At 44.6% G+C, this 23,567-nt stretch overlaps 1 protein-coding gene across 2 annotated transcripts in view; it reads right to left on the reverse strand.

The window, feature by feature from the left end:
- Positions 1 to 4,080: 4,080 nt before the first annotated feature.
- The window catches only part of PPP4R3A (protein phosphatase 4 regulatory subunit 3A), a 306,141-nt gene continuing 286,654 nt past the window's right edge, over positions 4,081 to 23,567 (reverse strand). For both annotated transcript variants that reach the window (XM_085626549.1, XM_085626548.1), the window contains one exon: positions 4,081 to 5,430. In XM_085626549.1, coding sequence (XP_085482675.1) covers positions 5,308 to 5,430 — 123 coding nt within the window. In that variant the 3' untranslated portion in view covers positions 4,081 to 5,307. The remainder of the gene's footprint in view (positions 5,431 to 23,567) is intronic.

The following is a 23,567-nucleotide window of genomic DNA, read 5'->3' on the forward strand; positions in this document are numbered from 1 at the left end:
TCACAATGCTATCTTAATATTATAGAACGTGCCTGCAGATCTGGCTTGTTTTTGCCATTCTGTTTTCAGAAAGTGGCTTTGCCTTTTCATTTGAGGTAGTAAATAAAGTCTCCCATGTTGGTCTCTGCCACATATCTCTAAGGAGGAGCAGAGGGTATCCTGGTTGTATCATAAGCAGGCTCTAGTTTCCACAATGATAGGACTAAAGGGCATCAAGCGGATTTTCAACTGCTTGTCAGTTTCACTGGTGCGATGAAAGGAAAGGCAGTCCAGAAATGGCCCTGAAACTAGATTGATACTAGATTGAAACTAGATAGCGCCATCTACCAGCATGCTGGAGCATTTTCAGAAAGTCTGCCAGATCAACATAGGAGAATTCAAAAGATGAGGAATCTGCGGTTAGAAGTATCTATCAGAAATATGACTGCACTGTGTGCCTCTCCAATAAACTATGGAATGTACCTTTCATTAGAATAACTTATCAGCGTTAACTAAGAGAAGAACCAGTGAAAGGAGGTTCAAGACCGTTGACAATTATGTGAGATGAGGAAATATGAATACTTCATCAGACGATGGCGATAATCTGTTGTGGAAAGGTTGGCAGTGTCTCTTGCACTATCTGAAGTAAAAATGCCTCCCTTTAATGGAAGACTTCCCTTTTGATTTTAGGAAGAAAATCTTTGGGTGAACTTAGAATGCACAGTTATATAGCCCTAATTGGCTGTCACCATCTAGTCCGAAATAATGGAGAACGCCTAGCATACTTTGCCTATAGGATCCATTCTCCAATTTCCTTTACAAGGGGATCTGTTGACGTAGAACCACTGACATTGTGTCCTTTAAGAATCTGCTACAATTCAAAAATCAGATAGAAGGGGGTCTTTTTTAGTAAATGCAAGTCTGAATCTGCGGTTTCATTATTAAGGGACTAGGAAGGTGTCCATTGGTGATTCCAGACAAGTGGTAAAATTGGGATTTACAGTTTTGCTTCTATGGTTTCAAAAAATACTAACATATGCACTACAGGAATTGTGGTCGAGATATAAGGCATCATTCCAGCTTGATTCGAATATTTATACTAGATCACTAAATCACCAGTAGGAAACTCAAATCTTAGTTTGGGTGTGCCTGAGGTGCGAGGCACACGCCCATCCATAGGTCAGTGTATGTGGTAGGGTGTCAATGTATAGGAGACTGTTGCAGAGAGATGTTGGACATTTATCCTCCTTATATAAGAGGTAACCCTTGGATTATGCTGGTGAGGTTGCTTAGGATGATGCACCTTCTCTATGTCTCTTAAAAGTATGATTAGAGCATTTTTTGCTCAATATCGCTTGCGAGATCATGTGGTACCAGCTGTGGTCAAGGAATCACAGCTGGAACTGTCGGAGAAATGCTCATCTTTGGGAAGACTAGAGCAAACTTACAGATTCATATACAGGTGCACATGTTCCAATGAAAGCGGACATTCGCCTATTGGCGTATCTTGGTGCTTAATAACAGGCGTTTGATACCCAGCTCGCAGTTACTCATGATATCGAACTTGGGAGGATGAATTGCTGAGTAGACATCAGGATTCATCTGTGGCTATGCGGTCGAACAGATTTCTGTAGTGGATGTTTTAGTACACTGAGCCACCCAACACAATACAGGTCAGTAACGTCGTTGGTTGAAGCTCGCAAAGGGTATAGTAATGAGAAGAAAATAAGTTGCAGATCAAATCATGAGTTGCAGAGAAAAACCCTTATGTGGAAAAAACCTTAGACATCATAGCAAGTGTAAAACAAGAATATTAAGATATTCATACATCAGTAACATGAGAGTGGTGCAATATAGAATGACTTGAACCCTTAAGTCTTCAAGATGAGTGACTCTATGGTGACTGTAAGTAGCAGAGACTCAAAGAGTCTACACCCTCACCTCCTAGAGTAGTCGTTACAGCCGTCTAAGTATAAAGGGTGGAAGCTGGCTTCACACTCCTCAAACCACAAAGGCATGGTGACAAAGATAAAAGGAGGGTGAAACATCTCATAGAAAAGCAGCAGTCAAAAACGTTAAACCAACCTGATGTCCACCTCGTCTAGCTGAAGCAAAAAAAAAAAATTATGAACATCCGTTTTAAGTGAAAATATTCCTCCAGAAACTTTTCGGGATCCTACCTAACATAACGCAAAGTCCTTAGAGGCTGCAGGGAGGCACCATGTGCCTCACTAATAACACCCCACAGTCTCTTGCAAGGTTGGGGAAATTGATCAATATCATCAGAGTTGCACTGCACACAGCCCAGTCCACCAGGCAGAATACGATTAAGAACAGCGAGCCTCCTGGTGAAGAAAATATAAGCCTGACTGATCCTGACAAAGAAACTGACTGCGGTCGGGGGCACCACAAGAGGACTGCCCTATACTTTGTATCATCCTGAACCATCTTTGTGGGACTTCTCAGTGGGGCCATGACACCACCATTCTAGCCGAGACTAACATCCTGATGCACTCATTTGTTAAACACTTCGAGTTTAGAAAAAAGCACCAGGATCTACTAGTCTGCACTTGGCACTTTTCTCCCTTTTCCCAGAACCCTGAATGACCCTCCATGGCACAAAACTGTTAATACTATATGGACTCAACTTTATCACTTCATTCTAAAATAATTCTAAACATTGTTTTCAGGGTGTAGTGCCCTTTTTAGAAATATTGACAGTATTTTACATCTTCTTATAAGTTTTTATCAATAATTACTGGTTATTGTATTTGTGTATAATTGTATTGCCCTGTTGCACATATGTATTGATTTTAATTAATCGAACATAAAGTATTAATTACCAATGTGTTTTTGCAAAGAGCAGGTTCACCCAAGAGTATCTTGACGCTGATTAACAGATGTTTATTGTTCCCCAAATCAATGGTACTCATTTTATCGACCTCAGAAGGAAGAAAGGACCCGCTGGGATATGAACCTGTGGCCATGAGGTCAAACACAGGCCCCTACAGTGGACGCATTAGTCCACTAAGCCACCAGACCTGGCTCTTCAATGATGAAAAAATAAACCTAACTACACCCCTCCATGCTGGCTGTGATGGGATACTTAAGAGAGCCTGGGACTATTTTACAGCATCATTCAGACGGCAAACTTTACGCTTTTTTAGGGGTATGGAGAAAGCTGTAATGTTGCTGGGCTATTTTCAGTTCAATCAACTATGGTATATTCAATCTGACGTATTGGAACCATTTTCATAAACAAAACAGAAAATGTTGACTACTGTATGCATGTTTCCTAGATGTTATTTGTTTACCTGAAAACATGAATATTTTAAAGACGTGTGTTCTGTGTTGAGGTATGCAGATTGCACATTTTATGAATTCCAGAGAATGCCATGACAGTGAACCGAATTAAGTATTCTTAACTCCAGTGGTACTACAGTAGACAAACCGGATACTTACCCAGTCACCCTGGACTATCCAAAGAGTCAAAGAAAACCTTGCACAGCTCTCTTTAGAATCATTTCAATGGGGAGCTAGAAGTTCGTTTATGTAATTCAGTGTTTGGCCTCTGACACCGATACATGAAAGTGTCCCTTTACTGCCAGATTGTAGGCGCATAACTAACACAATGGACAGTTTTGTGGGTATGTTTTCTGTCTGTACCCATTTGTATGCTTGGGAAGCATGATTATTATTGGCACTATCTGGTAACCAAGACTATCTTGCAGGAATGTCAGAGCAGAAATTTAAAAAAAAAATTACGTATCTGAGAATCATCCCTACATCTTGTTAACACCCAAGTGCACTCTTTCATGCATGCAAACTCAAGAAAGCACTTTATGGCAGAGCAAGAATATGAAACACTAACGTCTAGGTCTAGTCATGCTTCAGTTAGGCTGAAGTACTACCACGCCGAAATGAACTTCAACAGATAAGTGCTCTGAACTGAAAGTTTGCTCTTTGAAGCACGACAGCGGCAGTTAAATGTAGTGTGTGACACAGAAGAAAAACATTCATTGTAGCCTCTCGCCCCTTAAAAACATAACAAAAAGAACATTTGTTAAACCTCGAAAGGAACTGCATTCAGGAGGAAGACACTATGGTCAAAACTGTTTTTTACTAAAGAGTGGATTTATCCAGACAGACATCAACAAATTAGATTCTGATCAGTAACAATAATGCCATAATAAAACATTTAAATGATAATTTAGAATGGTAATCATCCTTGGGTGTTATGAACCTCTTAAGACAATGCCCATCTATGTTTTGTTTCAATGTAAAGATGCACCATACTTTTCTTGGTAGAAAAAGTAAAATATATATCTTTGGAATACTAATTTCATGTGTTCATTTTACCAACAGATTAATTTGCTTCATTTCTGCCATATAGATAGTTCTTTCAGTTGCTGTTCATAACAGTTGTCGACATTCCAAATATTTAGCCACAAAACAGTTGTTTTTGCAAGAACTTTATGGTTAAATTCATTTTCGTTTGCCGATTAAAACTACACCATCCAACATAAAATCCTGAAACGGAGTAAGAATTGTGGTGTAGAACACAAAAACACAGAGTAAAACAGGTACCAGAACAAGTAGATCATATTACATCAAAAAAATGTTTAATGGTCCCAAATATATATTCGAACAGTGAGGCATTTGCTCAGGGAGAGGGCAAAAAATAAAATAAAAATCAAGTCCAGGACACAAAAACCACCACATCTAGAATTCCACTCAATCTTTAATCAAGAAGGGATAAACAAATCCCCTACCTCCAACAGAAATCTGCAGTTTTAAGGGCAAGAGGGAACACATAAAAAAGGGGAAACTTTGTATTCAGCCCTCCCCCCACAGAGGTTTTTAAAACCTGTTGTAGTTCGACTAAAATGTTCAGAATGTATGATTTCAAAGGCAGGTCTCTTCGCACAAAGAAACTGCTGGCATTCTTCGTAAGGTGTGAAGAATCAGTGGCAAACTGCCTGATCTTCAAAGTCATATAAACATGGTCCGAGAAAGCAAATTGATTGGAGCAACTGACCAGCCAATCCAGAGTTCCACAAACAAAACTCCTGCCCTGTTGGCTTTTTTCCATTTCCTTCCCTGAGAAAAGGGCAATGTGTGGTCCAAGCTGGAGAGCTCATAGGTGTCAAGTCTTTCCCCTTTGTTTACCATCCCCCAACCCTCCTTCTGCTCCTTTGAATTGGCACTTGATCAGCAGAAATCCATGTGTACTGGTTAAACTGTGTTTGACACAGAAGTTCACAAAAGACCGCTGCTTTATTGTTGAATTTTGGGGGAAATCTGTTTTTGAATATGAGGCAGTTGCAGTTAAGAGCCAAGCCGTGCTTTCTTTGACAAAGGTAGTATTTCTTCCTTTTCTTCCTCCTCTTCCTCATCTTCATCTTCCTCTTCATCGTCATCTGGATAGTCTACAAGCCCAACAAGTCCCCCCTGTAATGAAATACAAATTAAAGAATGTTAACAAGGTCGGATGTTCATTTGGCTTGGATGATAATACTCAGACGTATTGCAAAGATATAACAATGACATTTGACTTGTGACGTGAATGATTTGTTTAATAGTGATGTTCACCAAAAGCAAAGAAAAACATCCCCAACTATAATCTCTAATCTCGTTTACATCTCAAAGCACCAATCACTTAAAATCATCATGCCTAAAAAACGCTTTACAAATGTTATTTCGAGTGCTGTGAATAGCCACACAATCTATGAAGACCATTTTCCCCACATCACTGTCAATCATAATGACATTATCTCTCCATGATACCTTAACATAAGGTCTGAATCAATGCATATAGTGGAGAATGGTACCCCTGCCCCTCCCCCGCCCCCCCCCCCCCCCCAGGTTTATTCACAGTTGTTAATTTGGTTCTGATGGAAGGGCAATGACCTACTGCTGTAGAAAAAAACCTGATAGTCCTCAATTCTATCCTCGTATCTCTTATCGTTCCCTATCTATAACGTAATCTTAAGAATATAGCAAATTTGCAGAAGTAAACTATATGTGGGAAAGGAGACTGTTGAGCCAAGAACAAACAGTTCATGCCAGTATATAGACCTGGGGAAGAGAAGATACTAACTGTTGCTCAAGCAAGTTAGAGTGAAAATACACATAGAACAGCTTGTGTGGACATTTTCAAGTGGTGGGCACCTGGCCCTACTAAACTAGGACACTAAACGCCTGAGTGAGGTAAATGAAAATGAGGAGAGAGAAAGCAGGTGCTGTGGAGCATACAGGGTCTACTAAGAAGGATACAGGAAAAACAGGAAAACCTATCCCTGAAGTCAAATTTGTTATGGCATCACTCGATGACTTTGTGAACAAGCATTGGCATAGCCAATAGGTCTCGCCTTTGGGACGTTATAAGTGTTTAGCCATGCCGTGCTCAGTACTGGCTTACTCTTGAAATTCGGGAGTAAGTCTGGAATACTATAAGAGTAAGACACAGTGAGTGGCATCTTTATGAATTTTGCCCTACGTGTTTGAATATATGACTTCATGCATGAGTGTGTACGTACGTTAATATATGGTACATGGCATTTTAACTCACCTCAAAATGCATAGTCAACCTAAAGAATAATAGCATCACAGCTTATATAAAAATGGGGCAGCCTGAGAGTTTTCTGTAAGTGGTACTACGCTTACATCTGACTTTATCTCCGCCACTTCCTGAACACCCAGGGGAGCTGTACTACATGTGAAAGCACATAGGGCAAGAAGAGGTTGGGAGAGCCATATGTGCTGCACAGTGCAACAAATTAGAGCAGGGTGCCGTTACACAGCAATAAACAAAATAATCATATTATTGTGCATTTTGCTAAAGTACAGGTGTGATGCAGGTGATGACCATGGTGGTGCGTATTTAGGCAGTAGCTAGGGGATGCATGTTGTTTCATTGTTTTAGGTCGGTGATTGCTGTCTGTCATTTTATGTGTTGTGTGTTATTAAAGGCAGAGGTGGGTTAAGTGTGTGCGCGCAATTGTGTGGATAATTATATTAGATTGCTTATGACCATGTGTATGTTTGCTTTTCAGTAAGTACTATTTTGTAGATTCGTTTAACTGATGTGTGGACAGAACTGTATATACATATGACAATGTATGTATGCGCCTTTGTATGTAAACGCATCGTACATCCCAACCTAAAGTATGCTGCATGACTCTTCAGTACAGGTGCTAAATAGTGCACACTCTAAACAAGCAATACATCACAGGAAGGTTAGGCTTGTCCTCAGTCTAAGCAGGCAAAGTGTGCTGGAAGAGCCCTGTCCCTCCACCCTGTACTCTCGATCTACAACTCGGGCATTGTGGTTTTCCTCCCATACTTAGTGGATGGTGTGTAAAGGGGATCATTTGTGCACAAGGCGGGGGGGGGTGCATTGTTGCAGGCACAGCACAAGCGCATTGTGCGATGTAGGCTTATTCAAGCTGTGCAGACGACTGCCTGTGCATAATCCCAGGCTGCGGCAGCTTTAAACACCATTGAGAGTGGTCGGGCCGCTTGCAGCCGTAGGAATGGCCAGCCGCCTTCCACACCAAGAGGCCAAAAGCAGGGGCCTAGGAGCGGGCCGCTGGACCATAGACTGAAGAGCACTGTGAGAGATGGCACCCCCTCAAATGTCTGTGCTTCCATGCTTCAAAGACTGTAGGTATTTAAAGAATGGTGCTTCGGATGCCTACATCGTACATGTCCCTGTGATAATGAATGAGGCATAGAGCACCTGTGTACTTTCTAATGTAATTAATACCGACAGGTATTCTAACAGTGCACACTATTGCCATAGAAAACACCAACACCAGTGTATATAGCGCTATGATGTTAATAAATACAACACCCACAGCAGTGTGCATGCCTCTGTAATAGCAGTCAGTATAAATGTGATGCAGTACACTATTGTCAGAGTTCATGCAAACGTGATGCAATACACTGCCATCTAATAACAGTGCACGTGTCAGTGTGCCACAATACACCACCTATTTACACTATTCACTTGTGATATTCAGCACACCACCTAGTAGCCGCAGGCATGTCAGGGTGATGCACTACACCACCTACGAGTGGCAAACATGTCTGTTTAATAGTCAGTACAGCGCCTAATATTGTAATATTGAACACAAAATTAAGGCGAGGGCCTAGAGGCAGCGTACTTATCAGTGTTATATTAAATACCGTACACACGCCACACCTAACGTATGTTTGCACTATCGCTTCTTTTATCCGTGTTACCCGTATGCAGCTCGCTGACAATCTCAGAACATATTGGCAGGTGGAAGAGGCGTCGATATTTCTAACAACATCTGACGAGCGCGTCCGGAAATGGTCCGGGCACCCTCTTGGAAGACTCCCGCACGCTCTAGCAGTACTTGACACCCACCTCCACAGGGCCCTGACCTGATATAAAAAAAAACGTGAGCATCCCTTGCGCTCAAGAGCAGGCGCTTTACAAGTCCGGGCACAAGGTAGCTCATTAGTGACACATAATGAGACACCATGACAGACACTGGCAAATGTCCAGAGGCGCTGAATGAAGCGGACGCGAAACGAAAACAAGAAGAAAAAAAAAAGCACAAAAGTGAAAGCTAATTAGAAAAACAGATGGCCCCTGCGCGCACCGCTGCTTGAAAAAGCACGAAAGTGAATGCTAATTAGAAAAACAGATGGCCCCTGCGCGCGCCGCTGCTCGTTCCCGCAAGGTGGATGCCGCCACACGCACGAGTGTACAAAAAGAGCAGACCGATTCCAAAAGGTCATTTCCTAGAGCATCGCATGCGCGCTGCGCTTGGCTCGACCTAATAAGAGAAGTTAGAGCAACTGGTATAGATAAAATAAAGGCAGGCTTGCCTGTGAACGAAATGAAATCGTAGTTGAACCGCTAATTTCTGGGGCACTGATTCAGTTCTCGGCCGTCAAGTCAGAAAAGACAATACAAAGGAATTGTGAATCAGAACTAAAAATCTAAACCGTTAACCAACTCAGGTAAGCTATTTTAGAATATTGCTGAGTAGCTCACTCAGTTGACTCTGGTCACCAGCTTAAGTGCAGCACTGAGGGACCATTAGTTTTTAAGTTTACCCTAAATGTGGCATTGGAAATTCGTTGTTTTTTTTGGGAAAGGGATGCGATTCTGTGACTTTTCCTGACTGCACTTGCCATAGAATCAACCTTCTGCTGCATAAATTCCAGAACTGAACAAAAAATATTTTGTAGACTCCTAAGAGATCAGTATCGATCCCTCTGCAAGGATAACCGATTCAAGTGCTAACTGCTGTATTTAGGAATTAAATTGACACTAAATAGCAAATGGTGTATTAAAATCACAAATCTTCAAAATAATACTACCACAAGATGTGACATACTATGTTGGTAAATTTGAATTTCCCTGATGCGTTAGACATTATGCTGCATTCTTTGGTCCTTCTTGGCCACATAATTACAAAAGTCCTCACTATAACACAGCACTTAGATGAAGCCTATCAAAGGGTAAACATGAACGCTTGAATCTCACATGGACACCAATATTAGCTGGTACAAATTTCAGAGGACTGCAATGAAAGTCCAGACTAACTGCCCTAGCCCACACAAAAGTTGCAGTATGAAACCTTTTTTTTTTTTTTAATCTACAAATGGGCTTGTTAGAGGCCTATCTAAAGGTGGTTGTATGGTTGACCTTTCGCTTTCTCCTATAAGGACGACACACAAAAAGAAACCAATCAAGTGAAAAGTGATAAGAGCCTGTGGCCAAAAAAAGGTTCAAGTTGTTCAGTGTCGTAGGTTTCCTCTAAGAATGGAAACAAGCATTTACAATGCAATGGTCTCGGCATTGGTAAAGTTAGAGCTATTGGCATTGCTCATGACATTATTTTTTTTTATGTTTTTGTTTTTAAAACATTTAAAGAAACAGCATTGTCATGAACAATGCCAATAGCTCTAACTTTACCAATGCCGAGACCATTGCATTGTAAATGCTTGTTATTTGTGTGCAGTTGAAGTAAACACCCATGCATTCACCCGCAGTCAACCGTGGCTTATGCAGCACCTTCGAACTTGCATACTTTTTTTAGTCTATACGAACTTACTGGGCACAATTGTAAAGTTCTATTTTAGTAGTGAGCTAACCGTTTCTTACAGAACTAGTTTTGTGTTCTGTAATCAAAGTAAATTGTTTTCTCTTTGTCAGTGTCATCCAATGTCCACTGTTGCTGTAGCACCGAAGCTTGCGTTTGTTGGCAGAAAAGCAGAATCTGCTGATGACGAGATTGTGGTCCACTCTTGACCTTTGCGTTTTCTGTTAGAGGAACCAATGAGGGTTGGTGATACACTTGTGCGCACTGTGGGGTAGAGCTAGGGGACCAGCCGTCCGTAAATTTCACGGACCGTCCGTAATTTGGACCTCACGTCCGTTGTCCGTGAGAATCCCTTTTACGGATGCCTTTTGTCCGTAATTGTGACCCTTGCAGGGAGCAGAGCTGTTCCCCTGTGAGAGACATCAGCTTTCTGAGGGGGCAGCCTCGCACTCCTCCTCAGAGCACAAGAGCATCCCCACCTGCCCATTGTTACTCTGTCTGCTGGCTGTTACAGCATGTGGTGGCCTCCTCCTGCCCGGTCTAGTACAAAGTTCAAAAGAAGAGGTTAGCGGTCTTACACAGTCTCATGATTTCAGAGCTTACGCATTTTTATTATTATATTAAAGGAAGCCATAGTTGCTGCTTTTTAACAATTTATTTTAAGCAACAAACATCCGTTGACAAAGCCAATAGTCATGGCTTGTTTTAGGTCTAATGTTACTGCATGCAATGATAGAAACAGCAAAATACGAGTCGTGCGGCACATTATGCTCGGCGCATATTTTTCGCTGAGGTGTTTTAAGTCACGCCCTAAATTACCCAAGACACACCCCTTGGAGAGACCCCTACTTTTTCATCCCAATTAAAGCCCTGGAAACAACACCATGTTACAGTCACCTTGTATCCTGGCACTGTGCATCATGCATGACTCATGACAGCCAAGTTTTCAGATTGCCTGTGTGCAGGGGCATAGTGAACCCTCTCTCACCCCACCCCTTGCTTTAGGAACTGCAGCGAGGGTGAAGTTCTTGATGGGCCTCTTCTGTCTGCAACTGGATGGGTGGGTGGAAGGGTGAAAGGGGAGTGCAGAGAGAAAGTGTGGATGGATGGATGGATGAGTAAAAGCATGGATAGATGATTGACAGAATGGATAGGCGAATGGGTGCATGGATGAGTGAAAAGAAGAATGTAAAGATGGAGGAGTGCAAGAGTGCATACATGTGTGAAAGGGAGGGTGGAGAGCTGGAAGAAAGGATGGATGGATGAGTGAAAGGGTGGATGGATGAGTAAGTGAAAGGATGGGTAAAAAAGTAAATGGGTGGATGGATGAGTGAGTGAAAGAGTGGCTGGATGAGTGAAAGGATGGCTCGGTGAAGGTGTAAATGGTTAGATGGATGGGTAGAAAAGTGGATGGATGAGTGAAAGGATGGATTGGGTGAAAGGGTGGATCGATGAGTGAAGGGATGGATGAGTGAAATGATGGATAGAAGGATAGATAGGTTTGCAAATGGTTAAAAAGGTTTGGATATGGATGGGGACACAGATGGAAGGACAGAATGAATGGTGAAAGACAATGATGGATGAAAGAATTAATAGATGACATTTTGAGTAACACCCAACTGCTACATGAATGTTACTCTAGTAATTGTAAATGTTTGCATGTTTTGTTTTAGGTGCAAGGTTTTAGAGGAAGCCTCATAGTGCCATGAGCTGTGCAAGAGTTGTATATTGTGTTGTAGCAATAGGCAAGGACTCAAAAATAAACTATGTAATAGTGTATAAGACAGTGCCTCCTTTAAGAAAGCTGCAGGGAAAAGCGCCTTTGTGACTTCCTTCAGCTAGTGCAACTCTCTGCGAAACCCCCATAAGCAAAGTCAGATTCCATATTTTAAGTTCCACTTGCTGAAACACTCATAATGCATTCCCTATAGTGGGTTCATCACAGCAATCCTCACTTTAGTTCACCTACGTTTGCCGCTTTACATCTCAGAATGGTAGTCCGATATGAGGTGCTAGTAACTAAGTCTCTCCGAGTAGATCTTTCTGACCCCTTCTCTCACCAAACATGCCTGCTCAGGATCATGAGTTATAAACAAAATATCAGACTGGACAACCCAGTGAGGTAACCATATAAATAGATTATTATCATATGAAATACCGCAAAAAGACCTGCACAGTTGCCCAAAGCTGCACGCATACCGAAAAACCGTGAAATGCATTATTGTCTCAACCTAATATAAAACTTATTTTGACTTGTACTCAAGTGGTTGTCTATTTACTCACTAATACACTATCGCGCAACTTTCTCTGATGTGTCTGTAAAACGTTACTTTTGTACTGAAGTTTTGTCCTGAATTTTGACCTTCTGTCCTAAATTTTTGTCCTGTATTTTGTCCCTCTGTCCTGAATGTTTACACATACCGTCCTAAATTTGCACCCATGCCTGTTGGTCACCCTAGGTAGAGCTAGCGTTGCTGAGAAGGGGGTGCCGCATAACTGCTTGTTAATACAAAACACACTGGATAAGTGGCTCGGTTCATCAATACTTGTTCAGGTGATTTTCGGCTCATTTCAAAGCATGGGCATGGGAGTGTCAAATACGTTTCCGCCACTGCTGATTGTGAACAAAAGAAGCAGCGTTTTGTCTGATGGGTGATGTATTAAGTACATTCCTGAGATTCCTAGTCTCAACAACGTGAGCTGCTTGTCTCCGTTTTGCAGACAGGAGTACTGGGCGCACTACCCAGTGGCGTCACAGGCCTGTTATCTTGGTTTATTATCGAGCTCTCACCCTTGCACCCACTTAACCTTCAGGTTGCATAGAGATGAACGAGGAATTCTGGCCGATAAAATGAAAATCGGGAACTGCAAACTAGTTTTAAAAGCGTGCTATGATGGCGTGTTTGGCGCAGAGTACTCTTATCGAGTTTCTAGGCGAGCTTCTTGTTTTTCAACATTGAAAGCAGAACAAGAGCTGCCATGTGACCGCAGCCTCCCTGTCTGGCGAGGGATGCACGCACGGCCGAGAGAGGCACCGACGAGCCTTCTCGCTAACAGAGAGGGCCCCGGGGCCCGTGTCGAGGAATGCCAGAGAGCAGCGGAGCGCGGAACCGAAGCCTGATTGATGGCGCGTGAGCGAAGGGCCTGCTAATCCCCTCACACCGAGCCAACTTCACCCTGGACCCGACGGAGCGGACTCCAGCCACGAGACCGACACTTCCTGCCTCGGGGCCAATCCCGGCGCAATCTCTCGCGCGTCATCTGTTTAGCCACGAGACCGACACTTCCTGCCTCGGGGCCAATCCCGGCGCGATCTCTCGCGCGTCATCTGTTCCTACACACCCGGGTCAAGTGGAGTGTAAACAGGTCACGCGTGTGCCTCGTCTCCAACACCTACTACTAATGCTGAAGGGATGCAGTGTGCGACAGCAGAGAAATGTCTTTCACAGTGGCGCGTGAGGCACTTGTTAAGGGGTGCGTCGCAGAGAACAATCCCAACGAGCCGTGCATATGTCACCAGCCCCTCGGAGCCCTCCGTTGTGCGCCTTCGAGTTCAGCACAATTCAATCCTCCCTCCAGGTCACAGTGAAAACAAGCGCAGCCTTCGGTAAACAGAGAACGTCCTTGTAAAAAAAACAATGAGATCAGGTGAGGGAGCAACGCCGGGACACCACCGCCTTTCTCCGAGGCACAGCAGAAAATGCCTCGGAGAAAGGGAGTGTCCTTTTCGGATTGGGGGGCGTGTTTTGCTGTTGTCTCCTCCCTGAGACTTCTCGCAAAAAACACGCCCCCCGATCCGAAAAGGACGGGGCAGGATCGGAGTGACGGGACCTCTTCTCCAATGGCTGGCCAGCATTTACTAGGCCAGCCAATGGAGAACAGGGAAGAAGAGGGGCGGGTTCAAGCCCCTCTTCACCCAAGTCATTATGTCTCGCGAGCGAGACTGCGCAAGCGCAGCCATCGCTAGCCGAGACCTAAAAAGGTATTCATTCCAAAAGGTAATTCCCTTGTCAAAAAGGCAAGGCTTAGGAAAATTGACCAGGGGTAGGCTTTAGGAAAGTGGCGGCCCCATAAGAGTGAAAGGAATACCGATATTTTGGCACCATTTGAAGATTTCTTTTATCCACTATGATTGCATAAAGCATGGTGAGGGTGAGTATGAGCGTGAATACTGGGAAAGATAAATAGATTTATCAATGGATCTATGAGATCCATGCACCTGGTTGATTTAAGTGATGGACTGCAATCTAGAGAAGAGACGTGATAAAATATGACGAAGTTGCAGATGCAGCAGGAGTATCAACTTAGGAAAAGGATAATGTTACTTACCCAGTAAGCATCTGTTCTTGGCATGTAGAGCTGTAGATTCAAATGCTTTGCATACTGCCATCTAGTGTTGGGTCCAGATGTTTGCAAGTTGTTTTTCTTCGAAGAAGTCTTTCTGGTCACAAGGTAGGCGACTACTCCTTTCGGTGATATTGCGCATGGGCTCCATTGTTAGATTGTTTTCCCCGCAGAGGGTGAGAATGGAGTTAGTAATGTAGAATAGAGATGTCCATGCGCATGTATGTAAAGTAAGAAAACTGCAACAGGTATAGGTACACATGGAGGCGCATGTGCATCTACAGCTCTACATGCCAAGAACAGATGCTTACTGGGTAAGTAACATTATCCATTTGAGGCATGTGAGCTGTAGATCACATGCTTTGCATAGACTATCCAGCAGTATACTCCCAAACTGGTGGCTAACCTGTAGCTGTTGCAGTTTGAAAAAGCGTTTTAGGTACTGCTTGGCCTACATTAGCTTGTTGCCTCGCTAACACATTTACACAATAGTGCTTTGTGAATGTATGTGGTGTAGACTATGTTGCTGCCTTACAGATGTCAGCTAGAAGGATATTTCTAAGAAGGCCATAGTAGTCCCTATTTTGCAGGTGGTATGCGCTCTAGGGGTATTGTCAAGGTTCTTTTTGCTTTCACATAACATGTTTGGATACATTTCACGATCCATCTTGGCGAAAAAGCAAAAAAGAAAATCTTTTTTTCTTTCCACATAATACGGTAGAGCTCTTCTTACATCTAGTGTGTGTAGAGCTCGTTCTGCTACAGAATCAGGTTGAGGAAAGAACTCAACTGAAACCACTTTAGGAAGAAATTTGGGATTGGTTCGAAGAACCACTTTGTCTTTGTGAAGTTGAAAGAAAGGCTCTGGTATAGTTAGGGCCTGGAGTTCACCAACTGTCCTTATGGAAGTGATTGCAATAAGAAAAGCAACCTTCCATGAGAGAAATTGCAAATGACACCTGTGCATTGGTTCAAAAGGTAGACCCATTAGCCTTGTAAGGACTATGTTCAAGTTCCATACTGATGCAGGTGGGACTCTTGGTGGTATTACTCTTTTTAGTCCTTCCATAAATGCCTTAATCACTGGTACGCTTAACAGAGATAAGTGTTGTCTGTTTTGTAAGTACACAGCTACTGCTACTACATGCAATCGAATGGGTGTGTAGGCTAATCCAGATTGCTGTAAGTGTAAGAGAATACAGATGATGTTTGCAATGAAGCATCAAGGGGATTGATATTGATATTGTTATTGTTACAGTAGATAACAAATTGTTTCCATTTGGCTGCATAACATGCCCTTTTAGCAGGTTGCCTAGCCTCCTTTAGGATATTCATACAGTCTGGTGGTAATTGTAAATAACCAAACTCTGACTTCAGGAACCAAATTGCTAGGTTGAGTTCCTTGGGATTTAAATGCCTGATTTCTCCATGTCTCTGAGTGAAGAGACTGGAGTTGAGATGCAGCTTTTGGTGTGGAACTACTGAGAGCGCCAGCTGGGTGGTGAACCAAGGTTGACGTGCCCATGTGGGAGCAATGAGAATGAGTTTGAGGGATGATTGTCTGAGCTTCCACACTACCAGCGGAATGAGTGGGAGAGACGGAAAATCATGGGCAAATACCTCTGACCAGATCATCCATAGGACATTGCCTTTGGAGAGCGGGTGCGGAAACCTGGAGGTGAAGCTTGGGCATTTTGAGCTGTGGCGAACAGGTCTATGTGAGGAAATCCCCATTCCTGAAAGTAGGGAAGAAGAATCTGGGGATGAAGTTCCCACTTGTGAATTTGCGGTCTCTGTCTGCTGAGAAGGTTTGCAACCGGATTGTTTACTCCTGGAAGATGTTCTGCTAGGAGATACATTTTGCGATGTATAGCCCATTTCCAAATGACCTGTGCCAGGCGTGACTGTTGGAGAGTGTCTCCCCCCCGTTTTTGTATATAGTACATAGCTGTCATGTTGTCTGTGCCGACTAGAACAGCTTTGCCTATTAGGCGTGTTTGAAAGGCTTTGAGTGCTAGAAACATTGCTAGTAGCTCTAGGTGATTTATATGGAGACTACTGTAATTTAGACTCCATAATCCTTGGATTGTGAGACTTTGTAGGGTGAGCGCTCCAACCAGTGAGCGATGCGTCTGCTGTTGGCACAGTCTGTGGAACAGGGTGGGGTAAGGGCAGCCCTTTGGATACATTTTGTGGGTTCCACCACTGCAGAGACTACCATCTACCAACACTAGATCGGTTAACTGACCCTGCGACTGGTTCCACTGACTTACTAAACATTCTTGAAGGGGAAGCATGTGAAGTCTTGCGTGGGGAACAATTACGATGCAAGACGCCATCATCCCTAGCTGCTGCATGAATACTCTTGCTGGTAATGATTGGTTGGGCTGAAACAGAGTGTGAAGGAACTGAATGCTGTGAATCCTGGCCATATTGGGAGAGGCTAGAGCTTTTTGAGCATGTATCGTGGCTCCCAGATAGGTTTGTGTGCGGGAAGGCTGCAGATGAGACTTCAATGCGTTCACTGTAAACCCTAGTTGGCGAAGTAAGTGAATGGTGGTTTGTGTTGGAGACACATTTGGTAAGTGCTGGCTTTGATGAGCCAGTTGATGAGCCAGTTGTTCAGGTATGGGAAGACGTGGATGTGTTTTCTCAGAAGGGCTGCGACTACTGCCAGGCATTTGGTAAACACCCTGGGAGCAGTGGTGACTCCAAACGGTAGTACTTTGAATTGGTAATGTTGACCTGCTATCATGAATCCGAGGTATTTGCGATAAGCAGGATGAATTGGAATGTGGAAATATGCGTCTTAAGTCTAGAGTAGACATAAAATTGTCCTGCTGTAGAAGTGAGAGCACTTGTTGAAGTGTTGCCATGTGGAAATGATCTGAAAGTATGTAGAGGTTTAGTTCTCGGAGGTCTAGAATAGGTCCCAAGGAGCCGTCCTTTTTTGGAACTAGAAAGAGTACAAGTGTGTACCTTGATATTGTAACGGTACAGGCTCTATGGCTCCTTTGGACAGGAGAGATTGGACCTCTTGCTGAATGAGGTGTAAATGTTCTGGTAACATTTTGCGAGAACGTGGTAGAATGTTTGGAGGATTATTGGTAAGGATAAGTTACTTACCTGTAATCCTAGTTCTCTTCCAGGGGTATACTCATCAAAGTCAAGCACTGAATAATCCCCGCCTACGTGCGGGATCCCGGAACATATAGAAATATACATATATATGTATATGCTCGGGCCCACAAGTGCATAACACTTCCGAAACATACACATACATACGTATATAGACAAACATGCAGCCTAAAAATGTTCCAATATTACATAGGTTTCTCTTGTATGAAAATAATCCCCTAAATACACCTTGTAATAGAGAACATACACTGAAATAGTGTCATACAAGAATCCTTTATTTAGAAAAGGAAAACTGGTAATAGCAGGCAGTTGGCCCATAGGCTGCATAGATAAATAACTATCATAGTACAGTAAAAAACTGGCACCTTGCCTTTAAGGCTTCCAAGATTCTGGACACCGTGCCTTTAAGACCTCCAGGAGCCCCTCTGCTGCCATCATGCACCACAGGTGATAGTTAGGTCAGTTCATTTTTACGGTGTACTAACTTGTATCACCCTGAATAAAAGATGCAAAACACATTATTGTACCATAATTGCTCGTTCGGGGAGGCGGGAGGGTTGCTTATGACTGATGAGTATACCCCTGGAAGAGAACTAGGATTACAGGTAAGTAGCTTATCCTTCTCTTCCGGGGTGATACTCATCAATAATCATAAGCACGGAATAGAGTAGCAAGCCCATATCAACTACCTCGCGGACCAGCAAACCAGTACACAAAACATACAACAGTGCATCTTAAAATGAAATCAACCAAACAAATTTCTCAACAAGGCTTGCCCAACTTGGGCATCCGCCTGCGCATCAGAGTCCAAACAGTAATGGCAAGAGAAAGTATTAACAGAACGCCATGTAGCTGCTTTACAAATTTCTGCTATAGGAACATTTCTAAGGAGAGCCGTGGTACAGGCTTTTCTCTTGGTAGAATGTGCTTTAGGCTTTCCCTGAAGAGACTTGTTGGCCAGTTGGTAGGACAAAGATATGCAAGATACTGTCAACCTAGAGATGGATCTTTTAGAGGCCGCCAAACCGGTATTTATGGAACCATAGTTAACAAACAACCGGTCGGTTTTTCTCAATGACTTGGTTTTGTCTAGATAACATTTCGGTACCCTCTTGAGGAATAGAGAATGGAAGGATCTCTCAGGAGTCGTCGTGGGATTGGGCAAAAATGTGGGCAGAGTGATAGCCTAATTGATGTGAAAATCCGAGACAACTTTAGGTAGAAAACACGGATGGGTTCTTAAAACTACCCTGTTTGCATGAAACACAGTATAGGGTTCTTTACAGAACAAGGCCTGTATTTCACTAACCCTGCGGGCAGAAGTGATGGCGACTAAAAAGGCAGCTTTCCATGACAAGTGCTGCAGGGAATCCCTGTGAATTGGCTCAACAGAAGCACCCATTAGTTTTGTAAGGACTATGTTGAGCTCCCAAGGTGGAAAAGGAGATCTCACTGGGGGGTAAACCTCCTTTATCCCTTCAATAAAATCTTTAACCACTGGCATCTGGAAAAAAGAAACCTGTGTAGGGGACTTTCTGTATGCAGTTACTGCTGCTAGGTGAACTTTAATCGAGAAGAACTGCAGGCCAGATTTGGCCAAATGTAGGTATGGCAAGATCAGCTGCTCTTGACCCCTCACCCGATTATGAGCATTGTTTATGCACCACAAGTAGAACCGCTTCCATTTGAAAGCATAGGATGCCCTGGTGGAAGGTCTCTTGGCTTCCTTGAGGATGGTCATACAGTCCGCTGCTAAGTCTAAGTGTCCGTATTGCAGGACCTCAGGAGCCATGCTGTCAATCTGAGGGATGAGAGATTGGGGTGAAACACTCTCCCCTCGCTCTTGGACAACAAGTCTGGACGGCATGGCAACCTCTGGTGTGGCACCTCGGATAGTTGTAGAAGGTCCGGGTACCACCACTGACTGACCACTCCGGAGCTATCAGGATCATTTTGGAGTTGGTCCTGTAGAACTTGTTGATCACTGCTGGGATAAGAGGCAGTGGCGGAAAGGCATACAGTAATGTCTGAAACCATTTTATCAAAAGGGCATTCCCCCGTGAACCTGGCTGGAGAAACCTGGATGCGAAGACGGGGCATTTGGTGTTTGCGTGTCTGCGAAGAGTTCGATGTCTGGCACTCCCTATTGCCGGGAGATGTCTTGCCTGACTTCGCTGTTTAGCACCCAGTCGTGAGCTTCTACGAAGTCCCTCCTTAGGGCGTCTGCCTGGACATTCAGAGACCCTGGCAGGTTAATGGCCACAATGGTGAGATTTCTTGCAAGAAGCCACTTCCAGATGGTCTGCGACTCTTGAGAGAGAGGTCTCGACCTGGTGCCCCCCTGCTTGTTCATATAATACATCGTCGTGGTGTCATCTTTCTGCATCAAGAGGGAGCTGGACTGGAGAGAAGGATACAGCGACTTGAGGGCTAGGTGCACGGCTCTCAACTCAAGAAGGTTGATGTGATACCCCCTCTCTGTCTCCGACCAGAGACCTTGTACTTGAAGATGTCCCATGTGAGCTCCCCATCCTTGGAGGGAAGCATCCGTGACTATAGCCTGAGTGGGAGTATCTTGGTGTAATGGGACTCCCTTCAGTAGGTGTGATCGCTTCATCCACCATGTGATGGAGTCTCTGGCTGACTGAGGTAGAGTTACCCTGTCTTCCCAGCATCCTGATGTCTGCATCCACTGATCCTCCAGAGACTGTTGTAGAGGACGCATGCTCAATCTGGCATTGGGGACGATGAAGACACAAGACGCCATTGACCCCAGAAGAGAAGACACCTGTCTGACCGTGGGAAGATGAGATCGGAGGAGTTCGTGATATTTCTCCCTGATTGATGATAACCTCTCCTCCGAAGGACACACGCTTGCCTTTACGGTATTCAGTGAAGCGCCCAGGTAATGAATTTTTTGGGTCGGGTTGAAGACCAATTTCTTGTAGTTGACCCGCCGACCCAGCGTGTTCAGTAGATGAAGGCAGAAGGAGAGATGACTGAAGCAGGGAAGGCGTAGCGCTCTTCAGGAGCCAATCGTCCAGACAGGGATAAATAAAAATCTTGCGCTTGCGGAGAAAAGCTGCCATACACTTTGAAAATGTTCGTGAGGCCGATTTGAGCCCGAACGTAAGGACTCGGAATTGGAAGTTCCGATGAGCTACTTGAAAGCGGAGAAACTTTCGATGCTTTTCGGACACCGGGACGAGGAAATAAATGTCCTGCAGATCCATAGCAAACATCCAGTCCTCCTGATGTAGATGAGGGAAGATCTGGTGCAGAGCCAGCATCCACAACTTCTCCTTGCGGATGAATTTGTTCAAGAAGCGCAGATCGAGAATTGGTCTGTATTCTGTGGTCGGCCTCTTTTTTGGACCAGGAAATAGCGAGAATATATTCCCCGTTTTCGTTGTTGAGTCGGAACATATTCTATGGCCTTTTTTCGTTGAAGACTGTTCACATCTTCATGTAAAATGTGGTAACATTGACGGAATTCTCTGTGTGGTGGAACTGGTGGAGGTGGGGCTTTGAACCTCAGCAAGTATCCATTTTGCACAATATTCAGCACCCATTTGTCATTTGTGATTGAAAAGCAATACTTCCCCCAACCGGAGTGGCTAACGGGCACGGAGGAAGCATATGCTCAGTTTTTAGGTGGTTGTTTAGCAGTTGAGGCCTGCTCTCTGTTTCATCTTCCTCTACCAGGTCTCCTCTGCTGGAAGTGTGACCTCTGCTGTTGTTGATTTTGAAAGGACCACTGAGGAGTTTGACTCCGCTGTTGGAAGGAACGCCTGTCGTAGGGACGAAACAGTTTGCGGAATACCTTCCGCTTCTCCACCCAAACGGCCTTCACAGTGTCCAATTCAGCTTTCATTTTGGACATCTCATCGTCCGCATGAGACCAAACAACGAAGAACCAATGAACGGTAGATTGACGATCTTCCGTTACGCATCAGGCTTAAGAACTGTAAGACGCAGCCAGGCCGAGCGTCTAGAGCATATGCCGTACGAAAAGCAGTGCGCGGCCGGATCAGAAGAGTCCACGGCAGCACTTATTACCTGGTTTGCCACCAAGCCCCCTTCCTGTAGTATCTGCCGCAAGTCCTGGTTGTCTTCTTACTGGAGTTTTTTTATAAATCGTGATAAAGAGTACCATAGTGACCTGTCATCTCCCCAAGAGAGCGGAGGCGCTGGCAACCTTTATTACGGAGGCCGAAGTATTACACATCCTCTTGCCCAAAGAGTCCATAACCTTGCTGTCCTCAGGAGGGACTGAAGAAGATTATGTCGCAGAGTGGGTCTTTCTGGCCACTGCCACAATTACAGAATCCGGGGGAGGATCACAACGCAAGAAAAACGGATCCTGATCAGGGGCTTTGTACTTCTTTGGAATGCGAGGAGTTACTGCACCTACTGTTGCAGGAGTTAAGAAAGTCTGCATGGCGGGTTCCAAAAGGTCTGGGACCAAAGGCAGCAGAGACCTTGTTGAAGAACAATGATGTAAAGTCTCAAAGATAACAGAAGTAGAGACCATCGGAGCCGACATACTTATGTTCAGTTTGCAGAGAACTTTGATGATTTAGGTACCTTCACCGATCGGGGACACTCTGGATGGAGGTGTCGCCGACAAAGTTGGAGAATAGTCCCTTATCGAAGACCTGGTGGACGTGGACCAGGTTGCTGATCTTCGTCGTTTCCGTTTTGGAGAGGAGGCATGGTGAGAACGTGATCTCTCCTGTGAACGTGTGCGGCGCGAGGATGGGGACCTCGACCTTCTCAGGCTCCTGCTCGGAGACCCTCTCGATGAAGCCGTAGGAAGAGGATCCCTTGAGAGTCTGTCTTGAAAGGGTATACGTACGAGAGAAATTCGAGCCCGGACTTCCATGAGCAGCAACCCCTGTTTCCTTGCGTCCAACACTTTCCAGCCACCTTGGCGAAAGATTAAAAGGATGGGACTTTTTAGTAGCCATTGGAGATCCCTCTGGGGAAATTTGAATAATGTTAATGCCCGGGGATGACCACTGTTCCCTCGATTGTGACCGTCTTGATCTCAACGTCGATTTAGGTCTATCCACCACTTCCTCCGAGACGACAGAATTTTTGTCTTTCGACGTCGAACGCCTAGACGCCGACCTGGGCCTCTCCGTCACCTCCTCCGAGGTGATGGCGGGATTCTTCTCTCTTTATGTCGACCGATGTTTCGACGACGACACGGACTGTGCCGTCTTCGACCTCTGCGGCGAAATGCTGGAAGACTCTTGTCTCCATGATGCTCTCGACGTCAATCGCCCATGAGATCGAACTGGAGATTTGGACGTCGATCTACTATGGCGCCTTTTTGACGTCTACTTCGACTGCCTCAACGGCGACAGTGATCTCGACGTCGACAGCCTGTAGGCTCTTGGCAGAGTCTTAGCCGGCGAACCTCTCAACGCCGACCCGGAGTGTGCCTCGCCGTCGACGGGTGTTTTGTCTAGGCCTCTCGGGGTCAACATACTTCGCGCCCGAAGTAGCATGCCTCGACGTCGATCCCTTCTCCGGCAACGGAGACTCACCGTCTCGACGCTGAAGAGTGCCTTGCCTGCTTCTTCGACGGCGATCTTGACGCCTAACACTCTGTAATCTGCCTCTTTCTTGACCCTGGAGAGGCAGAACGACGTGGTCTTCGATGAACTTGGTGAGAGGAGGGCTCTTGAGTCTCAAGGCCACTTTTAGGATGACTTTTTCTTCTCTCCAACACAGCATGAAGTTGAATCCTTTCCCTGCCGCGCAGGGTCCTTTTAGAAAACTGCTGGCAGTAGTAGCAAACTTCAGGCTTGTGGGAAGATGGAAGACACATGATACACACTGCGTATGGGTCATATTTTGCCATCTTCTTACCACAAAACGGGCACTTAGTAAATAAAGCTGTCGAGCGCAAGCGCCAAGATCCTTACAGAAGGAGCCGGAAAAAAGAACTGACCCAACTGTCACCTGTGGTGCATGATGGGAACAGAGGGGGTCCTGGAGGTCTTAAAGACA

This window comes from Triturus cristatus, chromosome 9, assembly GCF_964204655.1.
Source record: "Triturus cristatus chromosome 9, aTriCri1.1, whole genome shotgun sequence".
NCBI classification, from domain to species: Eukaryota; Metazoa; Chordata; class Amphibia; order Caudata; family Salamandridae; genus Triturus; species Triturus cristatus.